The 23,915-nt window shown below is 39.7% G+C and overlaps 2 protein-coding genes across 4 annotated transcripts in view; one reads left to right on the top strand and one right to left on the bottom strand.

The window, feature by feature from the left end:
• Positions 1 to 1,322: 1,322 nt before the first annotated feature.
• ZBTB26 (zinc finger and BTB domain containing 26) lies at positions 1,323 to 16,141 on the bottom strand. Its single transcript, XM_070379035.1, is given in 3 exon segments — positions 1,323 to 5,406; positions 5,408 to 5,777; positions 15,883 to 16,141. Coding segments are annotated over 2 exon segments (1,326 nt in total). The 5' UTR covers positions 5,768 to 5,777; positions 15,883 to 16,141; the 3' UTR covers positions 1,323 to 4,440.
• A 48-nt stretch (positions 16,142 to 16,189) lies between these two features.
• Positions 16,190 to 23,915, top strand: part of RABGAP1 (RAB GTPase activating protein 1) — a 169,233-nt gene continuing 161,507 nt past the window's right edge. Inside the window, exons 1-2 of one of the 3 annotated variants that reach the window (XM_070379024.1) lie at positions 16,190 to 16,330; positions 21,608 to 21,763. The gene's annotated coding sequence lies outside the window, so the exon portion shown is untranslated. Of the gene's footprint in view, positions 16,331 to 20,464; positions 21,764 to 23,915 lie in introns of those variants that run through there. The other 2 variants (XM_070379027.1, XM_070379025.1) reach the window with 2 other exon arrangements.

Here is a 23,915-nt window from a genome sequence, read left to right as displayed (position 1 = left end):
GGTTGCTGCGGGCCATTACCCGCCCCCCTGCCTCCCCGTTACCAGGGAACGGTTACCAGACCACTAATGGTTGTTCAGCTATTAGTCTGTGCACGGCAATCCTACCCCCTAGAACCCCCAACCTGGGGGTGGGGTGGGAACCCTGAGGGGCATTTGGGTTGGGTGCCTGGCTGCCTTAGGGATGAGAACTGGACAGGGTCTAGGGACCTGGCCCTAAGGGAGCAGACAACTGAAATCTGCCTCTCTAGCCAGGACTTGGTCCTCAGATTGTGAAAGCTGTGCCTTGGGACCTTGCCCTTTCTTGTCAGAACAGAGAATATTTACCTGGTGGAGATTTACAGAAACATCGATACCTGACCATGACCGGACCTCCAGAACAAATACACCAGGAAGTTTGCAACAACTAACGTTGTGCCTCTCTCACCTTTCCTACCAAATGGCTTTGCTGAAAGCTTTTGGGGAGTTTCTCTGATGGGTCAGCTGGTAAAGAATCCGCCTGTAATATGGGAGACCTGAATTCAATCCCTGGGTTGGAAAGATCCCCTGGAGAACAGAATGGCAACCCACCCCAGTATTCTGGTGTGGAGAATTCCATGGACAGAGGAGCCTGGTGGGCTACAGCCCATGGGGTCACAAAAAGTTGGGACACGACTGAGCGACTTTTACTTTGGGGGAGTTGGGGGTTTTAAGGCAAGAGTCACCCACCTCCTTGCATGGCCCTGCAATAAACTTTTCTCTGTTCCAAACTCCCAACATTTTGGTATTGTTTGGCTTTTCTGTGCATCTGGTGCATGGAGTAACACTACCACTCATCCTTCAAAATCCCATTCATCGTTCATAAATCACATCATCCCTAAAGCCATCTTGAATTGCCATGAATTACTTTGCTCCCACTTGGGGAACCATTAAACCCTTTGGCTGCCTTAATGACTGTAATTATCATACCTGAATTGAAATCTATGTCCCACCTAGGCAGCGGTATTTAGGACAGTGACTTACTGATCTTTGCATTCCCGGAAGTCTAGCGCTTAGTAGGAATCAAGTATTTGCTAAATGAAGGAAACGTCACAACCGATTCTTAAAAGCAGTTGCTCCATCCCCTCAATCAACGGTAGAGGAAGAAGTAACTGACCCTGATAACAATTTTTTGTTAGCCCAGATTTGCTTCTGAAGCCAAGCTCAGAATGTTTGATTAACATGTCTTCAAGAATAAGAGTGAGAAAGCATTCCTGTATTCAAATTCAAGCAACTGGAATGGGAAGCAGGAGGAAAAGAGAGAAAATAAACCACTGACACCAGAGCTTTAAATTGTCACACTTTTATTAAGGAAACTTCCCCATAATAAGTGAAGAGGTAGTTCACAGTATGTCTAACATACAACAGATTTAGAACAGCTATTCACCAGCTGAAATAAAATGTTCTGGGTTGTTTGTTTAGGACATTATTTTAGAAGTAGTGATGGTGATCACCCTCCATTTATAGATCTTCTAATAAACTAAAACAAATTAAAACCACATCTGATTTACCTCAGAGCCACTTCAGTTTGGAGTTTGCCTTTAAAATTAAATAATAAATAAATAACTGTGACACGGTGATTTTTTAAAAAACCAAACTAAGGAAAACAGAACCCTCTCATTTTTAGTTATCCTGGGGATCCATAAAATACAAATGCTGAATGTCTACGGTTTTAAAAAATCTTCCTCCACTACAAGAATACAACTAGTTTTGAAAGTCATCTTCCTCTGTAAAACATATTCAATATCAGTAAATTGATCACTTTGCATATAATCTAAGAAACATGTATAAACAAAAAGTCAAGTACCACCAAAATTAAGAAAATGTCTCACAGAAACAGAACACCTCTCCAGCCAAGAAATGGGGAGACTGTAAACCACTTCAGTGGTTTGCAATTGAAAAAGGTGAGAACTACAAGTTTTACTCATACAAAACCATCAAGAGGCTGATTTTAAGTGATCAAAGAAAGCAAGGCAGTTTTCTTTATTCTTCCTAGGATAAAACCAAATTGATACCTTATCTCACTAAGACTACATGAGACTGTAAGCTCTGTGAGGGCAGAGACCATAACAATCTTATCTTCAAATTCTCAGTATCTAGCATAGTGCCTAACAATAATATGTGTTCAATAAATGTCTCCTGAATGCTTGAATGAATCCGGAAATAGTCTCCAACCAAAGAGACCAGTTTTATTTGAAGCCATGCCTTTTAGTCTTCAAACCACTAACAAGACATGAATTTACGCAAAGCAAGCACCCCAACTTGAAAGTTCCCTGTGATAAAATGATGTTTAGAGAAAAAAGTGAAACAGTGGTTAACATATTAGTGTCTCACTATTGCATAGAATTGGTACTCTTTGGCTGGATCATATAAAAACCAGAATGCTAGGTAGCATCATTAGATTATATAATGAGTGACATTAGGCATAAGATACCTATTAGTCTTACCACTCCATTTTATTCTCATTTAAAACCTTTTAACAAATGGTAGAAATTATACTTCAAATCAGATTCACATGTAAATGCATCAAATTCTAACAACTTTAAGAATACCCTCTGACTACTCAAGTTAAATTGGAGAAGGAAATGGCAACCCACTCCAGTATTCTTGCCTGGAGAATCCCAGGGATGGGGGAGCCTGGTGGGCTGCCGTCTATGGGGTCGCACAGAGTCGGACATGACTGAGGTGACTTAGCAGGACTCAAGTTAAAATTAATTTTTGGTTCATCTATACATGGGACTCTCACAGCTCAGAAACAAAAATCAGGAAATCCTGATGGAAACTAAACACTGTTTCCAGACAAAATTAGTTTCACATTTGGATCCTTCTCACACTGTTATCTGTCCTTTCTGTTCCTAATCAACACCCAGCAAATCAGTTGCTTGCTTAGGAAGAATGTAATATTCATCCTAACCAAAAAATAATTACCTTACAAAAATAAATCCTTCTATGACTGTTCTGTTTGCAAAACTGAGGCTGTCTTAGAACGCACACAAGGATGCATGGAGGGGAAGCACAAACTAGGAACTTTTTGCTAAAGTATTCTTGATCATGTACTAAATCTTTTTAAGCCAAGGGACAGTGAGAAATGAGGAGACCTTAGCTCATATTTAGCCTACTCAGTCTACTTTGGCCACCTTGGCCAGGCTACCTCTTTGGGCTTTGGATACCCCAACTTAAAAAACGAGAGGCAGGCTAAATGATTTCTTAAGATTCTCTATGGACTCAAACACTCCTATTATCTAAATCTAACTCATGGTTCAGAAACAAGTAAGACTCAAAATTTTATTTCTGAACATGTGCTTAGGAAAAACAGTTGTTTTGTTTTTCCGTAACGGAAAATCAACTTTGTATTTGATCTGTCAAAGGGGATGAGGTGGGACTGTGTACCATTATAGGAACATCTAAATGCAAAAATCTGACTGCTCCTGACCCACTTTTTTCATCCACTTTAGAAATTAAGGTACACAAGGAAATGAGAATTCAAAGACTATTACAATATGCTGGACAAAACTGAAGGCCAAACTCACCTTAGCAATAGCAAACTTCTACAACAAAGTCTAGAGACTGACTCCAGATAGCCCCTTTTTAAAGAGAGACCATTATATGTTAGCACACTTTAAGTGTACCTGGAGCAATCCTGATTCCGAAAGCATCACCAAGTAAGCTACAGAATAATTATAAGCATTTGACTTCTTTGGGGGGAAGACCTCCCAAATAAGTACTGTTATACAACTACTACCCTTTGTTGGTTATGCTCCCCAATGATGATTCCTGTCTGCAGGTATTGATGGAAATACTGTACTCTGGTCTATGTCAACTTCAATCACATGAAGCTGGGCCATAAACTGTTGAAAAGAGTACAGAATAATCTAAAATACTTCTTTATAGCCAGCTCCAGGATAAGTAGATTCATTCATTTATCAGACATAGATGAATTATCAGTGGTTCTGATAGAACTAGAAGTTCTATCACATATTCAGGCTGATAGCAATATCACCTTATATCTCAGCTTATTTCCTACCAAAGAAAAAGATTATTTGCTTCCCTTAGCATAGCATCTATTGGTGGAGTGGAGTTGATGTTATTAACTTCTTGGTACCTTCAGAATGTGCCCAGTGGAAAGTCTAAAATAAGTGTCAGTCTAAGACATAAGTTGATGTTAGGTAGACAAATGGAGTACTCCTTGGGAAAGGAAAACAGACATCACAGGATAAATAATTCAAAACAGAACATAGGAAAGGGCAAAAGGCAGGCAAGACCACTCCAAGTGGCAAATTGCCTGGTCTGTTAGTGCTTTGACTCACCCCTACGACCTGCACAGAGGATCTGGAGAAGTCAAATTAGCGAAATGACTCCTAAAAAGACTCGGACTATTGCCATGTTTGTTGTAGTCAGTTCTAGTTAGGAGCACAAAGGCCCTGTTTAATTCACGCAAGTGCTATCGTTCCTTAAGTTCAGGACAGCTTGGGCCAGTTTACCGGCATCCAGGACCTGTGTCGCATCAGGCTGCGGCTGACACCCTTTAGAGTCTGTGACTGTTGTACACGCAAAAGAATCAAAGTCCACAGTGAGGTCTTGCACATTTCTTTCATTGGCATTATCAAAGCTGTTTTTGCCATGCAGCTGTTTAAGGTGCTTCCTCAAAACTGGCTTATGTGCAAAAACCATGTCACAATAGTTACACTTATGGGGCTTATCTCCACTGTGAAGGTTAAGATGATCCTGTAAGGAACACTTCTGAGAAAAGGTTTTCCCACAGATTTTACACTGGAAAGGTTTAATGCCGGCATGCACACGCATGTGTCGATGAAGGTTGCCTTTCTGAGTAAAAGTCTTGCCGCAGAGTAGACACATAAAGAGTTTGTGCATTTTTAAATGGTTGGCGTAGTTCTCCAGGTGACGAAACACCCTGGTACACTTTGGGCACTGGTGATGCCACTGCAGGCCTTTGTCTACACCTCGAATATTAGGCCCAAAGACATCTTTCGCGGCCATGATGATGTTATCACTGCCTGTGTAAGAGAGGGCATAATTGTGGAGATGGTTTTGCTCTATTTCACTTACTCTGTTTTCCACAGTTGAATTTATCAGAGAGTGCTGGGGCTCGGATGAATGTAAAGCAGTGGGTTCAGAAGAAATAAACTGGTTCTGATCTTTTTTACTTCTAACCTCTGATACATCCCCAATAGATTCTACCTTAACAATCTGAATATCACTGTCCTCTATATCCATACTGTCTTCAGATGGGTGAATACAAGGTGAGTCCTGCTTTGGGGAGCCTCTGGCATCTCCCTGATGTTCTTTCGACTGGGGAGAAGCACTCTGTGGTTCACATCCCTCTTTACTTTCCATTGGCTGTTTTGGCTTTATAAACTTCCACAAGGCCTGGCGTGCACCGTTCTACAATGTGACTCATCTGAAGAAAACTCGCAGCGGTCAAGTAATTGACCAGTTCCATCTCGGGGAATTCCAGCACACCACTATAGCACGACAAGAGCAATTGTCTCCCCACTTCGGAACTCTGCAATATGGAGATTTTCACCTCTCTCGAATCGTTCAGTAAAAACTGGTCTCTTAAGAAGGGGGAACCTGCAGCAAACACAATTTTATGCCCCTGTACCTCAATATCATCTATGAGAACTGTAACATCACAAAATTTATTCTCTTCTCTTAATTTGTTCATTTTTTGTAACATTGAATCTCCATAATTTTCAAACTTGAAGTGAAGGAGATCTGATCTTTCAGACATTTTGGCAGACCTAAAGAACAGAAATGTAAAAAGGATGAATTTAAGAAAATTCAAACAATTAAGAAAACCTGGATTTTCCTTCCAAAAACAAATCTGTGTTGTCATACCTGTTCATATGTATCTGAATGAAATTTCCCTTGAAAGAGGAAGCTAGTATAACAGCTTTTGAAGACTGTTAAAAATGACTCCTCACCAACATCAAGTGTCAATTGCAGCTAAAGGAGTGGACTTATATTAGTGGAAATAGCTTGGCATTCATTCAGCTTTTTAAGACGCTTAATACAAGAACAGTGCTTGAGTTATTCCAAGGGCATTCTTTTGCTTCTCAAATCAGAATTCTGTCAGGTTTCATGAACTACCTAAAACATCCCAACAAGTAATAAAGTAATAAGTAACGATTTTATTTTGCATGATACTGTGAACCTGCTTCTTCAAAGACAAAACACTATTTTCCTTTGCTTTGAATTTTACTGTAATGGCACTGCTTGTCCCATTCCTGGGTAAACCCTCTTCTGTCTAAACTGATGTGAATTTACTCATACAAGTATTTTTGCAGTAAAATGAAAGTCACATGTTTAAAGGGACAACTTTTAGACAGTGTCAAAGGCACAGGTCTTTGTTCTTTGCATTTTGGACAAACCTAAATCCTTTCTTAAGAAACATTTGTTGATACATGAAGTAAATATTTGATATAGAAAAACCAGATGAGTCACTTGGTGGGAATCTGAGTAAGAGTACAGTGGATCTAGTTAATCCCTATTAGATGCTTGCTTTCTTCTTTATCCCCATTCATCCATCATTACTCATCAACTGGACTACTCAAATTCATTCATAAATGCCCATTGGTTCCAGCTTCTATTACCTCTAAACCAACTCCTACACCACCTCATGTCATCTTTCAAAAACATAGATCTGTTTATATCCAATCCCTGCCTAAAATCTTTGTGACCTCCTGTCATCTCCTGGATGAAGACGAACCTCTCCAATATAAACTGATCAAGTAAATTTAATAATAATTAAGGTAAACATTGGCAAAAACCAACCAACCATGGAGACGGTTTCTTTGTAAAAACTGCGTATATGTCCTGTTGTAAAGCAATTTCTTTGGAGAAACTCCCCATGTTCTGATTCCATACTCTTACTTGGCCTCCCACGTGTCACTCTAAAGGGAACGATGAGTTAGCCATGTCAATGTGACACCGTCAACATATTATTTTTACGATGACAGCCCATCAGTCATAGTAAAAATAAACACCTTGTCTATATACCAATCTTCTGTGAAATCAGTGGGTATATAAGATCTACCCGTGAGAAGTAGCTCCACAATTTCAGTACATCAGTAAGTTCACCTTGAACTTTGTATCTCCATCAACTCCATAGTTGAGAATCACAACCAACAGTTCCTAGTGACATCTGGCTCCTGAAGCCCATCTTTAGTTTTATGTTCTAGACCACTGAGTTACAAAGGCCCATAGAACACCAGCTTGTGACAGCAGAATATAGGTCTCAATCATAATGCTCAGCGCCTACTTCATAATAGTACTTTACTGACTCCAAACCTTACTACAGGTATTTCTTTAGTCCAGAACACTATTCTCAGCCAATTCTGACTCTCTTATTTCCTCTGAGGCCCTTCTCTAACCCCTTAGATCAGAACAGTTGTCTCTACTGAAACTGTAACCTCAAAATACTAACAGTAATATCCTTCAAACTGCAAGCTTCATGGCATTAGAATAATCTCTGCCCCATTCAATAGGGCTAATGCTGGGAATCTGCATCTTCTAGGGTGAAACACTCTTTCCTTTGGTTTCAAATTCAATAGTAACGTATCCACATTACTGGCAAACCCTATTCTGTTCAAACTGGTGTGTATACCCATCACCTAATATAGTACTAAACACACAGCAGGTGCTCAGTTTGTATCTGTTGAACCTTTAAGATTCATTTGACAGTAATAGGAAGACTTGCTGTTAGGAAGACCAGTGCAGTGTCTGCATAAGCATTACAAGTCTGAGGCTATGAGAGCATACAAATGAATGGGTACAAGGAGCAAGGGGGAAAAAAAAAGACATTTCAAAAAAACTTGTGGGAGACACGAAAAAAAGCAATATGCAAAGGTTCTAAATTTAGGAGTTCACCTGAATTAAAATGTCACTGAAAGAGAGGTGAGACTTAGGAGGGGGGACTGGTATGGCACAGGTATATTTAAACACATTTATACATAAATTTGGAGAAGGAAATGGCAACCCACTCCAGTGTTCTTGCCTGGAGAATCCCAGGGATGGGGTCGCACAGAGTTGGACACGACTGAAGCAACTTAGCAGCAGCAGCATACATAAATTACAAGCATCTTCTTTGTATGGCACTCTGAGTGTACAGATAAATTATAATCACAATGAAGATGAGAGAGGAGGGATGTAGAGAAGCATATGTAGCATCAGAGAAGAGATGGTAAATACCAGATGAAAAGGAAAAATCTTGGAGACATGGGAATATATTAGTAAAGAAAGTGGCGCAAAAGTATTATCCATCACAGGTCAATTTTAGCAATTATGGTTGCTTGACATATTTGATCTGGCAGTGGTGAATATCCCAATTCGTAACTAGAAATTATACAAATGACTGTTGTTCAAATAGCCAAACACAAGGGGCACTATTTCTTAGAGGTTTAGCTTGTCCTGAATTTACTGGCAGGTCAGCATTTTGATCTGTGGTGCTGGAAAAGACTCCTGGGAGTCCCTTGAACAGCAAGGAAATCAAACCAATCCATCCTGAAGGAAATGAACCCTGAGTATTCACTGGAAGGACTGATGCTGAAGCTTCAATACTTTGGCCACCTGATGGGAAGAGCTGACTCACTGGAAAAGACCCTGAGTGCAGAAGGGCAGGAGGACAACGGGGTGACAGAGGATGAGACAGTTGCATGGTATCATCAACTCAATGGACATGAGTGTGAGTAGGCTCCGGGAGATGGTGAAGGACAGGGAGGCCTGGCGTGCTGCAGTCCATGGGGTCACAAAGAGTGGGACAAGACTGAGCAACTGAACGACAACGGCACTTTCCTACTAACACTGAAAAATAAGTACTAATTGCTTCCATCTATACCAGGATAGTACTCGAATTGCTTTAGGCAACTTTCCTCAGGGATCATTGTTCCTTGAAGCTCCAAAGACAGGAGCTGGAATACAGTTTCATTTACCTCCTATTCATCAGTCTCAAGCGACTTACCAACAGGAGCAGTCAGGTATCTCAGGGACGTGCTTGATTTGTCTGCTGTAGTCCAAGAATGTGAGGAAAAATTATTATTTCTCCTTTAAGAAGTTTTCCTTAATGTGTCAGCCCACTCTATTGTCTCTCTTTAATAAACTTATTTCCAGGCCACAGAGTTCATCCGTTAATTGTTTCCTGTCACTAGTTTCTCTTTCCATCAGAGGGTTAGTTATTTGAGGTCAAGAACCAACTGTTATTTTGTACACAACTCATTCAATAATAACTGTAACTAACTCTTAATGTTCCCTATGAAGTTACTATTGAGCTATGGTAGAGATGCCTTTCATTATTAATACTGTTTTTGAGTGCCCTAGAAAATTTCTGTCTAGGGTTTGTTTCCAAAAAATAGTTTTGACAACATAAAATGAAATTTTAAACAGAAATTTAAAAATGTTCAAATAAAAAGGAGTACTTGTTTCATATGAACTAGTTTAATTTTATTTAAAAATAAGAAAAAGGATGCCTAATCTTTACTGAACCCTTGCTGAGTACCAGGTATACCCAAATCGACCCATTTAATCTTCAAAATTTCTATGAGGTAAGTATTATTGTCATCTCCACTTTGCTTATGAGGAAATTCAAGCTTGGTGAACATAAGTCACTTGCTTATTTAAGAAAGGTGGAAAGTATTAAATGTTAGAGGTAGAAATTATGCCTGAGAGACATGATGCCAAAATTCATGTATGACAGAACTAGGCTAGCTGAAGTTTTATCTTATGACATTAACTGTCATCTCCATTCATATCCATTCAACTATACCCTGATGATTGATATGCTTTTGTATAGTTAGTTATGCTTCAATAAAAGACTTATGCTTAAAAACAAAAAATACAAATTGAAGCCAAATTTTTGTCAAGTCTAGAGGGCTTTAATAGTAAACCATTCATGTATTATCCTTGTCTTACCTTTCTCACCTATTTTAACTTTATATTATTTTTCTATCTTTTGTGCATTCATCTTTGTCGGATGAAACTTAATGCCATTTATAAAGAAAACAATAAAAATCATGAATATATTTGATTTTTAGACTCCCCAACTATAGTTAACTTCTAATAGCAATTATTCATTATTATCATAGAAATCACTCACATAATTCTAGATTATAGCAGACCTTCTAGGAACTGAAAGTACAGAACTGATTAGGTAGACTAGAGACTTGGTCACCACATTCTGCTGATTCTTTTCAAAGAATGATTTCCAAATTCTCTATATTCTTACTACCATTGGCATAGTTCAGGTCTTTATCAACTATTGTCTGGGTTACTGTGATTAAGTCTGAATACTGCTGAGTTTCTCTTAGCAAGTTTTAAATGACCCCCTTTCCAAACATCAATGAAATAGAAATAGCCTCACTTAAAATCACTTTTTCTTTGTTTATATTTACACAATTCTTCTATAATCACTATGTTGCAGCTGATTTGAAATTTCCCTTTGTTCAAACAGGAGTAACCCAAAAGGATCAGTGAATATTTTAGGTTGAACAATGTTCACTGTTAAGCAAGGGACAGTGTGAAAATATCCACGTTTCTTATCTCAAATGCCTCTAATGATACTGATAAGGAAAACTTTCAGTCTGTTTTCTCATCTACCTCATAAAAGTACCTTTATCTTTCAACTTAGCATGCACAACTACTTCGAAATCTTTCTTCCTCTTTCATTAACACCATATGCCATTTTTCAAAGAGGCTGTAATATACTACAGCCTTTCTATAAAACTCAATCCTTTTCTTCTTTTGGGTAACTTTCATGACACTACATTCTCCAACTGCTCACTCTTTTACTTACAACATGTTTATACAATCTGTAAGTAACATTACAGAAATATACCGTTCCTGGAAGAACTTTTGAATATAGGTGAAGTAAAAGTCCGCTTTCTCAACCTCCTTCCATTCAGTCAGTTGATTCTCAGTTTCTTCCTTAATGAATCTCCTTCCCTCTCCATTTTACTATGTATAACACTCCCAGCCACAGAAAATAAAAACTAAAATTACTTTCAAACTATATATATTGCTTTGCGACTTTTTCGTTTATTGCTTTTAAGAGTTATTTATGTTGAATAAATCTGGTTATTTATGTTGAATAGATCTAGCTCACTCTTCTTAAACTGTTGTACAGAAGTGGGCAAGTGACTTAACAACTGGCCTCAGTTTTCCATCATTCTTTGGCTGATCTGTTCCTTAAGGATTCTGTAAATTGTGAAAAGGTAAGTATATTCTTCAAAGCTTAGTCCTTAAGTTTTTGCTATTTTCTTGAGGCTGACTTCCTCAGAAAACCTGTCTTGGTTTCTCAATGTTTTATTACCTTCTCTATTTAAGAAATTCCTAAATCTCCATCCTCCCTGCACATGGTCCTTCCTTGGCCAGGCAGGGATGCAGCGGTTCACAGGGCTCTTCCCTGCTCCTGACTTGGGACCCCTAACTTGGCTTGCATGCACTTCTCAGCAGGACGCTGTGGGGAGGAGCCCAGGCAAGCAACAGGGCCTGTGTGGCCCATGACCCCTGGGCCTCTGAGCTCCTGGCCCAGAGAGGTGATGTTAGAAAACTGGCTTAAAACTCAACATTCAAAAAAATAAGATCATGGCATCTGGTCCCATCACTTCATGGCAAATAGAAGGGGAAAAAGTGGAAGCAGTGACAGATTTTATCTTCCTGGGCTCCAAAATCACCGCTGACAGTGACTGCAGTCATGAAATCAAAAGATGCTTGCTCCTTGGAAGGAAAGCTGTGACAAACCTAGACAGTGTATTAAAAAGGAGAGACATCATTTTGCCAACAAAGGTCCATATAGACAAAGCCATGGTTTTTCCAGTCGTCAAGTACAGATGTGAGAGTTGGACCATAAAGAAGGTTGAGCACTGAAGTACTGATGCTTTGCAACTGTGGTGTTGGAGAGTCCCTTGGACAGCAAGAGCAAACCAGTCATTTCTAAACAAAATCAACCCTGAATATTCATTGGATGGACTGATGCTGAAACTGAAGCTCCAATACTTTGACTACCTGATGCAAAGAGATGATTCATTGGAAAGGATTCTGATGCTGGGAAAGATTGAGGGCAGTAGGAGAAGAGGGCAACAGAGGATGAAATGGTTGGGTAGTATTACCAACTCAATGGACGTGAGCTTGAGCAAACTGGGAAATAGTGAAGGACTGGGAAGCCTGGCATGCTGCAGTTCATGGAGTTGCAAAGAGTCGGACGTGACTTAGTGACTAAATAACAACATGGCTAACTTTAACCAAACTTAACCTCAATTCAGATTCCCTTGTAGCTCAGTCGGTAAAGAATGTCCCTGCAATGCAGGAGACCCAGGTTCAATTCCTGCAAAGGAGAGATCCCCTGAAGAAAGAAATGGCAACCCATTCCAGTATTCTTGCCTGGAAAATCCCATGGACAGAGGAGCCGTAGGCTACAGTCCATGGGGTCGCAAGTCGGACACAACTCAGAGACTAAACCACCAACCACCACCAACCTCAGTTCAATCTAATAAAAAATAACTGCCCTAGGCTATTACTCTATCATTTGAAATGCATGTTATCTAAACTCTTGCACCAGCTAAAACTCAATAAGTCAAAAATAAAAACTTGTGGAGAATACTTCTGAGAACAGTGGATGTAGAGACAAGGAAACCTGTTAGTGTTATTTTAACAGAGCGATATAGAAATAATGAGGGCCCAAATAATATAGATCAGTCCTGGGTGTCCACTGGAGGGACTGATATTGAAGCTGAAACTCCAATACTTTGGCCACCTGATGCGGAGAGCTGACTCATTTGAAAAGACCCTGATGCTGGGAAAGATTGAGGGCAGGAGGAGAAGGGGACAACAGAGGATGAGATGGTTGGATGGCATCACCGACTCAATGGACATGGGTTTGGGTGGACTCCGGGAGTTGGTGATGGACAGGGAGGCCTGGTGTGCTGCGGTTTATGGGGTCACAAAGAGTCGGACATGACTGAGCGACTGAACTGAACTGAATAATATGAAATTGAGAAGAAATAATATGGATTTATTTTAACAGATTCCAGAGATATCTCAAAGAATTGATGGACTTGATAACCAAGGTAGGGAACAAGGGATGAAACGTCACGATGACTCCTAGATATTTGGTTTGAGAAACTGGATGTCTGACAGAATGTCATTCAATAAGCAAGGAAATGCTGGGGGAAACGACCATGGGTCAGGTTTTAAAATGTTTAACCAGAGGAGCCTGCATGACATTAAGGGGAAGATCGATTAGCTAGCTGATATGGCTCTGAAGCTAAAGAGAAGACCTGATTTGGATAAGTTAATAAATGAAAGCATGACATACCTAACTATGAATGAAACTGACCTAAAATGGCACATATTGGAAGAGAATCTAAGGGAAAAGAAATGAAAAATAAATCCGTAACAGAAACATAAATCCATCACTTACCTTCTTCTCAATCTGGATCTCTTCCAAGCCTCTCCATTTTTTTTTAATCAAGAGTCTATCTTTGCTTAAATTTTCCCCTTCTTTTGACTCCCATGTTCAATCACTGCTTAGTACAGTGGATAAAACCAGGTTTCCAAGAATCAAAACGCTGCCCCACCACTTTCTAGTTGTATGACCTTGGGCAAGTTACTTAATTACTTTTGTTTTTTCAGTTGTCCCATCTGTCAAAGAAATAACAGTACTTAACATGATAATATTAATATTTCCATAACAATAGGTTGTTATGGAAAATTAAATTAATTTAAAAGTAAATTAATGTTTTAAATTCAGTTACTTTTTAAAAGAACTTAGGATAGTGCCTGGAATTGTGCTCTGTAACCAAATGTTAGATCAATAATACAGCCTGTCAATATCCTTTGTGAAGTCCTTTAACGTGTGGCATTTCTTTCATTCTCATTTGATACCAAACCACCTGAGGTCTCTCCATTATTTCACATATTATCACCTCATCATTCTGCTAAAATTGCTTTGTAAAAAGTCACTCATGATCTCTTGATAAAGAAATGCAATCTTCTTTTTTTTTCTTTCTCATTCTCCAAAGGCTCTGCATCCATTGTCTCAGTGGACCCTTCTCAGTGTTCTCCTCTCTTGACTTCTGAAACTTCTTGGTTGCTGGAATCCTTACGTTTTATCATTATATTTTATCATCTACTTCTGTTTCTGCTACTATATCAACTACTATTAACTACTCCCATTTCCCCAAATATTCCCTTCATTGTCAATAACCCCTTCCTGATACCAACTATTTCCATGGCTTCCTACCTCTGTGCTTTAAGATGATTCAAACTTTTACCTCAAGCCACGGCATTTAGGCTGAGCTGCAGATTTGTCTTTCCAACTCTATACTGGACAGTTCCATGTGGCTATCCCATCAGGCCTTAAATTCAAGTATCCAAAAAATGAACTGGTCATCTACACTATGCTTATGGTTTTATTGCTGATAATGGCATTAACATTCTTCAAATTTCACAGGCCTGAAACCTAAGACTCAGCTTTGATATCTCTTTCACCCTCAACATCCAATTCATTATGGAGTCTTTACAGCATTTCCTACAGCATGTGTGTGCTTAGGCACTCTCAGTCATGTCTGACTCTTTGCAACCCCATGGACTGCAGTCTGCTAGGCTCCTCTGTCCATGGGATTCTCCAGGCAAGAATACTGGAGTGGGCTGCCATGCCCTCTTCCAGGGAATTCTTCCCAACCCAGGGATCGAACCCAGGTCTCTCACAATGCAGAGGATTCTTTCCTGTCTGAGCCACCAGAGAAGCCCAAAATACTGGAGTAGGTAGCCTATCCCTTCTCCGGTGGATCTTCCCAATCCAGGAGTCAAACAGGGGTCTCCTGCGTTGCAGGTGGATTCTTTACCAGCTGAGCTACCAGGGAAGCCCTTCCCTTCAGCATACCTGCTTTCTTTCTGATAATACTATCATAACTTGGTTTTGGGATTCCGTTACTTCTCACTAGGCTGATCCCATTACACCTTCAAAAGAATCTCAGATAAGAACATCTAGAATTTAGCTAAAGAGTCCAGAATCAGTTCTTAGACATTCCTATCCTATAGGCTGACCTCCAGAACAAGATGATTTTCTACAATGCAAATGTGACCACACTAGTCTCCTGCTCAAAACTCTTCAACAAGTACCCACCTCTTTTAGTTGTAAATCTTCACTATCTGGACTTCCATCTACTTTCCCAGCTTCATATCTCATGCTTCGCACAAGAGCCCTGGAACCCTCTCCTGCTCTTCCCACACAAGTTATGCTCACACACTGCAACTGCTCAGCACTGCAACTGTTCCTCTGAGGGCAAAACCTCTTCTCCACCTTATCCGCAAGTAAAACTGAAAGTCTCTTCAGCCTCCCCGGCAACAGCCCCTTGAACGTTTCATACATATACGACTGATATGTATATCGCAGGAGCACTCATTTGTTTTTATCTGGTTCCCAAACTTGACCCTGAAAATTAGAACAATGTCTTACGAATTCCCAGTGCCTGACAAGGCGCCAGATATAAAAAAGGTGTTGTAGCCAGTGGCAAAAGGGTAAACTAGCTGCACTCCACAGTGATCCTCGCAGGCTGGCACTGAGGCCTTGCCCTGGCCGAGAACTGGCACTTCTTAAAAGATGCCAGAGTCGGGTTAAAGCCAACTGCTTGGCCCTCGGCTGGGGTCCCCGGAGGAGGTCCCTGGGGGCATCCTTAGGCTCCCCACTCCAGACTCAGGGGAGGGAAAGGGGCGGGGCATAGCAGGGGCCGGGCCAAGGGCTCCGTAAGCACCCCCAAGCCTAGGCCAGCCCCTCGGCCCCCATCCCGGTGCAGGTCCCGGCCAATCCATGGCCCCAAGGGGGCTCGATTTTGAGAGACCTTGTACCCCTACCCGGCGCTCCGGCCGCCTCCGCACTTACAGACCCGGGGGAAGGCCACCGTCAGGATCCGGCACCGCCAGGAGCTCCGGCCCCTCGGGGCTCCGGGAAGGGGGAGGGGCAGGGAACCCGAGCCAAAGGGGGACCCAACGGAACCGGAAGGGCAGCCCTCGCCGGACAAAGACAACTTCCAGGTCCCATGGTCCTCTCCGCCAATCGGAAGGCTGGGAGGGCGGCGGGCCAGGAGAGGGATTCTCCGTGCCGTGGGCGAGATGATCGGGTACCCAGGGCTCCCGCTAGCTTCTCCGCCCGCGTGAGCCGACGAGCAAGTGCTGTGGCTTCTTAGCGCCTGGGGCTCAGGCCCCGCGCACTTCGCTCCTTCTCAGCCGCTCCTCTCTAGCTACGACTCGGCCGTCTGCCGTCTGCGTGGGCCTGAAAGGCGCAGCTGCACTTAAAGCGTCGGTAAGCTCCTCCTGCCTAGGGTATGGACTCGCCTTCTTGGGACCCAGAAGCGGAGGGAAGGACGTTTACCTCCCTCGGTTTTTGCATGTTGGTGTTTCCCAGGGATTTGCATTCTCCGTTACCTACAACTTGCTGATTGTTCACAACTCTCTTTCGCCTGACCATCAGCTCTCTTGCGCCAGGGCCAGCTGCCGAGAAGACATGTCCAATTGGTTTTCCACTGTTAAGGTAGCTTTGAACTCAAGTTCATCGGCAGACCTGCTTCTTACCTCCTATAGTCCTTGTGTTGGTGAATGGCATCGTCCACGCAGTCTTGCCCACCAGAAAACTTCAGTATCATTCTAGAGCCACTTTGCATCTTGCCAATTCAATGGTTCACTGGGTTCTCCTCGTTTTTTGGGGGGATGGGGGAGCGAGGATATTGTGGTAAAACATACATAGTATTTATCATTTTAATAATTTGTAAGTGTGAAGTTCCATGGCATTAAGTACTTCACAATATTGGGTAACCATCACCGCTGCTGTAGCCAATTTCATTATTTTACTTGTGGTTATCGTTTTTCCGCCATTTTTGAAAAGTTTGTCCTTTTCCCTGGTGACTCGGTCAGTAAAGAATCCGCCTTACAATGCAGGAGACCTAGGTTCCATTCCTAGTTGGGGAACATCCCCTGGAGAGGGAAATGGCAACCTACTCCAGTATTCTTGCCTGGGAAATCCCATGAACAGAGGAGCCTGGCGGGCTACAGTCCGTGGGGTCACAAGAGTCGGACAGACCTTAGTGACTAAGCCACCATCATCGTTTTTCCAACACCATTTTTGAAAAGTTCCTCCTTTCTCTGTTGAATGGATTTGGCACCTTTGTTGAAAATTGACTGACCATGTTTGTGTGAATTCATTTCTGGACGCTCTATTCTATTACATGTGGCTGTATCTCTGTACTTATACTGGTACATATTCTTCTACTGTAACTTTGTAGTAAGTTCCTAAGTGATGAAGCTATTAGGACTTCAACTTTATTTTGTCCAGATTGTTTTGGTTATGGCAAGCCCCTTGAAATTCCGTATGAATTTGAGGATCAGCTTTTACATTTCTAAGAAAAAGGCTGTTGTAATTTTGATAGAGATTGTGTTGAGTCTGTAGATCATTTTGGGTAATATTGCCATCTTAATTTTAAGTCTTACTGTCTGAATAAGAAACATCTTTTCATGTACTTAGGTCTTTATTTTCCTTCAGGAGCACTTTTCAGGGTATTTAATTCATTCTGATAACATAAATGAAATTGCTTTCTTAATTTCCTTTTCACACTGTTGCTGGTGTGCAGAAACCCAACTGATTTTTGGTGTTGGTCTTGTACCCAGCAATGCTTCTGATTTTTTTTTTTTTTGACCCCATAGGCTTTCTTGTGGATTCTTCAGGATTTTCTGTATATATGACCACGCTGCCTGTAAATATAGTTTTACCTCTTTACAATTTGGATGCCTTTAATTTTTTCATCTTATAGTTCTGGTTAGAGCTTTCAGTACAGTGTTGAATATCAGGCATCCTTGACTTGTTCATGACTTGTTCTAAGAGGCATAGGTAAATGATTGCATTTGATTTAGATACGGGTTTTTGGGTTTTTTTTTACAAATACTTTTATCATGTTGAGGAATATTCCCTCTATAACTACATTTTCTGAAAGATCTTATGCAAAGGCATTGTACTTTGTCAAATAACTTTTCAACGTTAATTGAGATGATCATGAGTTTCTTCCTTAGTTCTATTAATGGAATATTTTAAATTGATTGATTTTATGTTGAACCACCCTTGCATTATTGGGATAAATCCCGCTTGGTCATGGGGAATAATTCTGTTCATATGCTGTTGAATTTGATTTCCTTTTATGTTGTTGAGGATTTTGGCATCTATATTCATAAGAGATACTGGTATATAATATTTTGTGATGCATTTAGTTAGCTTTGGGATCAGAATAATGAGGCTTCATGGAATCAGAAAGCATTCCCTCTTCCTCAGTCTTTTGTAAGAGTTTGAGGACTGTTATTAATTCTTAATTAAGTATTTGGTACAATCCCTTGCCGAAGCCATCTGGTGCAGGACTGTTCTTTTTGGGAGGTTTTTGATTACTCACTCAGTCTCTTTACTTGTTATGAGTATGTTGAGATTTTCTAATTTTTCGAGAATCCACTTAAATAATTTGTATGTTTCAGGGAATTTGCCCGTTATATTCTAGGTTGATTTTGTTGATCTTTTCAAGGAAACAACTTTTGGTTTCATTGATTTCTTTTTTTCTCTTTTTCTTTTCTCTTGGTTTATTTCCATTCTATTTCCTTCCTTTTGCTGGCTTTGAGTTTAGTTTGTTATTCTTATTTCATAAGGCATAAAGTTAGGATATTGTTTTGAGATTCTTGTTTTTTAATGTAACCATTTACAACTGTAAATTTCTTTGCTTACTGCTTTCATTGCATCCTGTAAATTTTGGATGTTTTTATCATTACTCATTTTCAGGTATATTCTAATTTCCCTTTTAAGGACTTCTTTGACTCATTTGTTCTTTAAGAATGTGTTTAATACCCACATATTTTGAATTTTCCAGTTTTCCCTTTACTCATTTCCAACTTCATCCCATTGTAGTTGGAAGATACTTTGTTTAATGACCTCTTAAAATCTTTTGAAACTTGTTTTGTGGCCTAGTATATGGCCTGTATTGGAGAATGTCCTATGTGAACTTGAAAAGAATGTATTGCTGTTGTGCAGTGCAATATGCTGTATACCTGTTAGGTTCAGTTTATTGTGATGTTCAAGTCCTTTAATTCTAATGTATCTTCTGTCTGGTTGTTCTATTCATTATTGAATGTGGGCCATTAAATTTTCTAACTATGATTGTAGAACTGTTTGCTGCTAAGTCACTTCAGTCGTGTCCGACTCTGTGCGACCCCAAAGACGGCAGCCCACCAGGCTCCCCCGTCCCTGGGATTCTCCAGGCAAGAACACTGGAGTGGGTTGCCATTTCCTTCTCCAATGCATGAAAGTGAAAAGTGAAAGTGAAGCCACTCAGTCGTATCTGACCCTTAGCGACCCCATGGACTGCAGCCTACCATGGGGTTTTCCAGGCAAGAGTAATGGAGTGGGGTGCCATTGCCTTCTCCAGTAGAACTGTTTATTCCTCCCTTTAATTCTGTTCATTTTTGCTTCAAATATTTTGAGAGTCTATTACTAGTTATGTGAAATTGAGAGTTGTTCAGTTCCATCGGACTCTTTGTGACCCCGTGGACTATATATAGTCCGTGGAATTCTCCAGGCCAAAATACTGGAGTGGGTAGTCTTTCCCTTCTCCAAAGGATCCTCCCAACCCAGGGATCAAACCCAGGTCTCCTGCATTGCGGGCGATTCTTTACCCGCTGAGCCACAAGGGAAGCCCAAGTATACTGGAGTGGGTAGCCTCTCGCTTCTCCAGTGGATCATCCGGACTCAGGAATAGAACCAGGGTCTCCTTCATTGCAGGCTGATTCTTTACCAACTGAGCTATCAGGGAAGCCCAAGGTAAAAGTGAAAGTCGCTCAGGTGTCTGACTCTTTGCAACCTCATGGACTGTAGTCCATGGAATTCTCCAGGCCAGAATACTGGAGTGGGTAACCATTCCCTTCGCCAGGGGACTTCCCAACCCAGGGATTGAACCCAGGTCTCCCACATTGCAGGAGGATTCTTCCCTGATAGCTCAGTTGGTGAAGAATCTGCTTGCAATGCAGGAGACCCTGGTTTGATTCCTGGGTTGAGAAGATTCTCTGGAGAAAGGGATAGGCTACCCACTCCAGTATTCTTGGGCTTCTCTTGTGGCTCAGCTGGTAAAGAATCTGCCCCAAATGTGGGAGACCTGGGTTTGATCCTGGATTGGGAAGATCCCCTAGAGAAAAGAATGGCTACCCACTCCAGTATTCTGGCCTGGAGAATTCCATGGACTATAATCCATGGGGTCGCAAAGAGTTGGACAGGACTGAATGACTTTCACTAGTTATGTAAATGTTTAAGTTTTTATAATCTTGCTCTATTGAACCTTTTTTTTAATATATAATGACTTTCTTTGTCTCTTGTAATTGTTTTAAAGTCTATTTTGTATAATCTTAATATAACCACCTGAAGCTCCGTTTTGGTTAGTACTTGCATAAAAATGCATAGAATATCTTTTTTTTTTAAACCTATTAATGTCTTTGGATCTAAAGTGAGTATTTTCTAGATTGCATATTGCTGGAACATGTTTTTATTTTATCCATTCTGCCCATCTCTGTCTTTTGATTAGAAAGTTTATGCCATTTACATTTAAAGTAAAGACTGATAATGAGGAACTTACTTCTGCCATTTTGCTACTCATTTTCTATAGGCTTATAGCTTCTGTGTCTTTCATTTCTTCCATTACAGCCTTCTGTTTTTATTTTTTGTAGTGAAAACTTTTGACTTACCTCTTATTTCCTTCTGTGTATATTCTATAGATATTTCCTTTTTGGTTACCATGGGAATTACATTTAACAGCTCAAAATTGTAACAATTAAAATGGATACCAATTTTAGTAACAAACAAAAACTGTCCTATACAGCTCTGTCTCCCCTTTGTTATTGGATTTTATAGATTACATCTTTATACATTGTGTGTGCAATAAATTAGACTAATATTTTTATGCATTTTCATTAAAATCATAAATTAAGTAAAATGGAGGAAAATTAAAATGGAGGTAAATAATTACACTAATGATTCTGTAGTTGCTTGTATATTTTTCTTCACCAGAGAGATCTTTATTTCTTCATATGACTTTAATTATTGTTGAGCATCCTTTCATTTCAACCTGAAGGATCCTCTTCATCATTTCTTGTAAGATGGGTTTAGTGGTAATGAATTCCCTTAGCTTTTTTTTTTTTAATCAGAAAATGTCTTGATTTCTCCCTCATTTTTGAAGGACAATTTTGCTAGATATAGAATTGTCCACCAAGAGTTTTTTTCATTCATACTTTTAATATTATCAACCCACTGCCTTCTGGCTTCTAAGATTTAAGATGAGAAATTGTCTGATAATCTTACTGAAGATCCCTTGTATGTGATGAGTATTCTCTCTTGTTGCTTTGAAGATTCTCTTTTTTCTTTGGCTTTCTACAGTTACATTATTATCTTTTCTTCCCTTTCTCTCTTCTCCTTTTGGGATACTTATAATGGTACATTGTTTCCCTTAATAGTGTCCTGCAGACCTCTTAGGCTCTATTTAGTGTTCACTTTTATTTTTCTGTTCCTCAGATGGAGTAGGAAGAACATGGAATCCATCTCTACCTAGGCAACAATTATACTGGCAGACTGTCTGAAGTAACTATTTCGGAACTCTGGAATCTATTTGAATGCTTGCATGTTCCAGGGGAAAATCTGGTTGGTCATCTGAGGTTAATTTCAGTCAAGGTGAGCCTTTAGTGTGAATAGGTAGGAAACTATTTGTTCCTACCCCTCAACCCTGTTTATATTGCAGGTATGGCTTGCTGGAGCCAGAGTGGGAAGTAAGAACCTTGTTTTCCTAGAATGTAGGAAATGTAGGAACCTAGAGTTCTACATTTTATTTTATTTATTTTATTTTTATTGAAGTATAGTTGATTTACTATATTGTGTTAGTTTCAGGTATACAGCAAAGTGATTCAGTTTTTTATATATATATATTTTTTTTATTATGTTTTATTGCAGGATATTGAACATAGTTCCCTATGCTATACAGTAGGACTTTGCTGTTTATTTATTTTATATATAGTAATCTGTATCTACTAATGCCCAATTCCTAATTTATCCCTCCTGGACCCCTTTTCCCCTTTGATAAACATGTTTTCTATGTCTGTGAGTCTGCTTCTGTTTCATTGATAAGTTCGTTTGTGTCATATTTGAGAATTCACATATAAGTGATATCATATGGTATTTAGACAAAGACATTACTAAAACAGCTGTCTTAGAGTTGCTCATCAAGCTAAAACATGGATGAAGTCTGGAAAATAATGTACAAAAAATGCAAATATCATTAAAGAAATAGAAATTATAAAAAGGAACTAAAATGAAATTCTGGAGTTGAAAAGTACGACAGAGATAAGGAAAAAAAATTCATTTAGAGGGGATCAAAATATACTTTGGCCACCTGATATGAAGAGCCAACTCATTGGAAAAGGCCCTGATGCTTGGAAAGATTGGAGGCAAAAGGAGCAGGGGGCAGCAGAGGGTGAGATGGTTACATAGCATCATCGGCTCAAGGGACATGAGTTTGCACAAACTCCGGGAGATAGTGAAGGACAGGGAAGCCTACTGTGCCACAATCCATGAGGTTGCAAAGAGTCATACATGACTTGGTGACTGAATAACAACAAAATCAGACTTGAGCAGGCAAAAGACAGAATCAACAAACTTGAAGATATTTCCTTCAAACTCAGTCTCTTTTTCCCCCCCTTTCTTTTGCCTTAGTTCAGGTGTTTCTAATCTGCATAAGATCAGAAAGTGATATTCAAAGTGTTCTATTTACTCCCTGTTTTGCCTTTTCTACTCCTACCAGAATGAAATTTTTTAAAACCCAAATCTGTTGTTGGCACTATCCTTAGAAACTTCAAGGGCACCTTGTTTATAGATTGAACTTCATTTTCCATATTTTAGCATTTACGGACTTTCCATTCTGGTTCCAGCTTACCACATCAATCTACTGAGCTTGAGATATAAATTCCATTTTCCAGGAAATATAAGGTCTAAGGAAACAAACTCAGTGACTTCTTGAGGAAACAACTCTTCAGATCCAGAAGATAGGAAATTTTGTACTTCAACTGGACTGATTTCTTCAATAAGCCAGTGTCTTTCAATTTTTTTTCTTAATTACTAGATTAAGAAATACTTAAGGGACATCACAACCAGACATAGTGTGTGGGCCTGGACTGGATGCTGATTTGGGAAAATTAGCTGTAAAAAATTTATTTTGGTCAATGAAAAATTTGATTATAGTTAGGTATTAGCTGAGAGGAAAATTTACTAAAATGATATTACTGATTTGGAAAAGCCCGCTGTAAAAATACTTTTAGGTTGTTAGAAAATTTGAATGAGATCTAGGAATTAGATGAGAGGAAAATTTAGTGAAATGCTAAGGTAGATACTGTTAGTTGAATACAGCAGACTGTTTAACTATGTGAGCTCATTTTGAAAAACAATATATAGACACAAAGAAGACTGTGTTTTAAACTGTTAGTATTTGTAGTGGGAATCTGATATTTTTGTTTTATTTGAGGTTGTCCCTGTTTTGGATTTTTCTTCAGGACATACTCTAGTGATTCTGTAATAAAATTTTATTTAAAAGATTATGTTAAGATTTATGTATATATTGGGGAAATACATATGAATCAAGAAATACATGAAATGTATCGTCACCAAACTATTAAAAGTGGTTTTGTCAGAGTGTCAGGATTTCAGGAGATTTTGCTTTCTTCGTAATGTTATATCTGTTATTTAAATACTTTAAAATGGGTGTGTATTTCTGTTACATAACTGTGTAAGGAGAAGGAAGAAAGCTATTTTACTGTGGGAGTGCAGCCAAGTCTAT

This window comes from Bos mutus, chromosome 11, assembly GCF_027580195.1.
Source record: "Bos mutus isolate GX-2022 chromosome 11, NWIPB_WYAK_1.1, whole genome shotgun sequence".
Taxonomy (NCBI): Eukaryota; Metazoa; Chordata; class Mammalia; order Artiodactyla; family Bovidae; genus Bos; species Bos mutus.
Note: the sequence above shows the minus strand (reverse complement) of the source record. Positions and strands in the feature narration are given on the sequence as shown.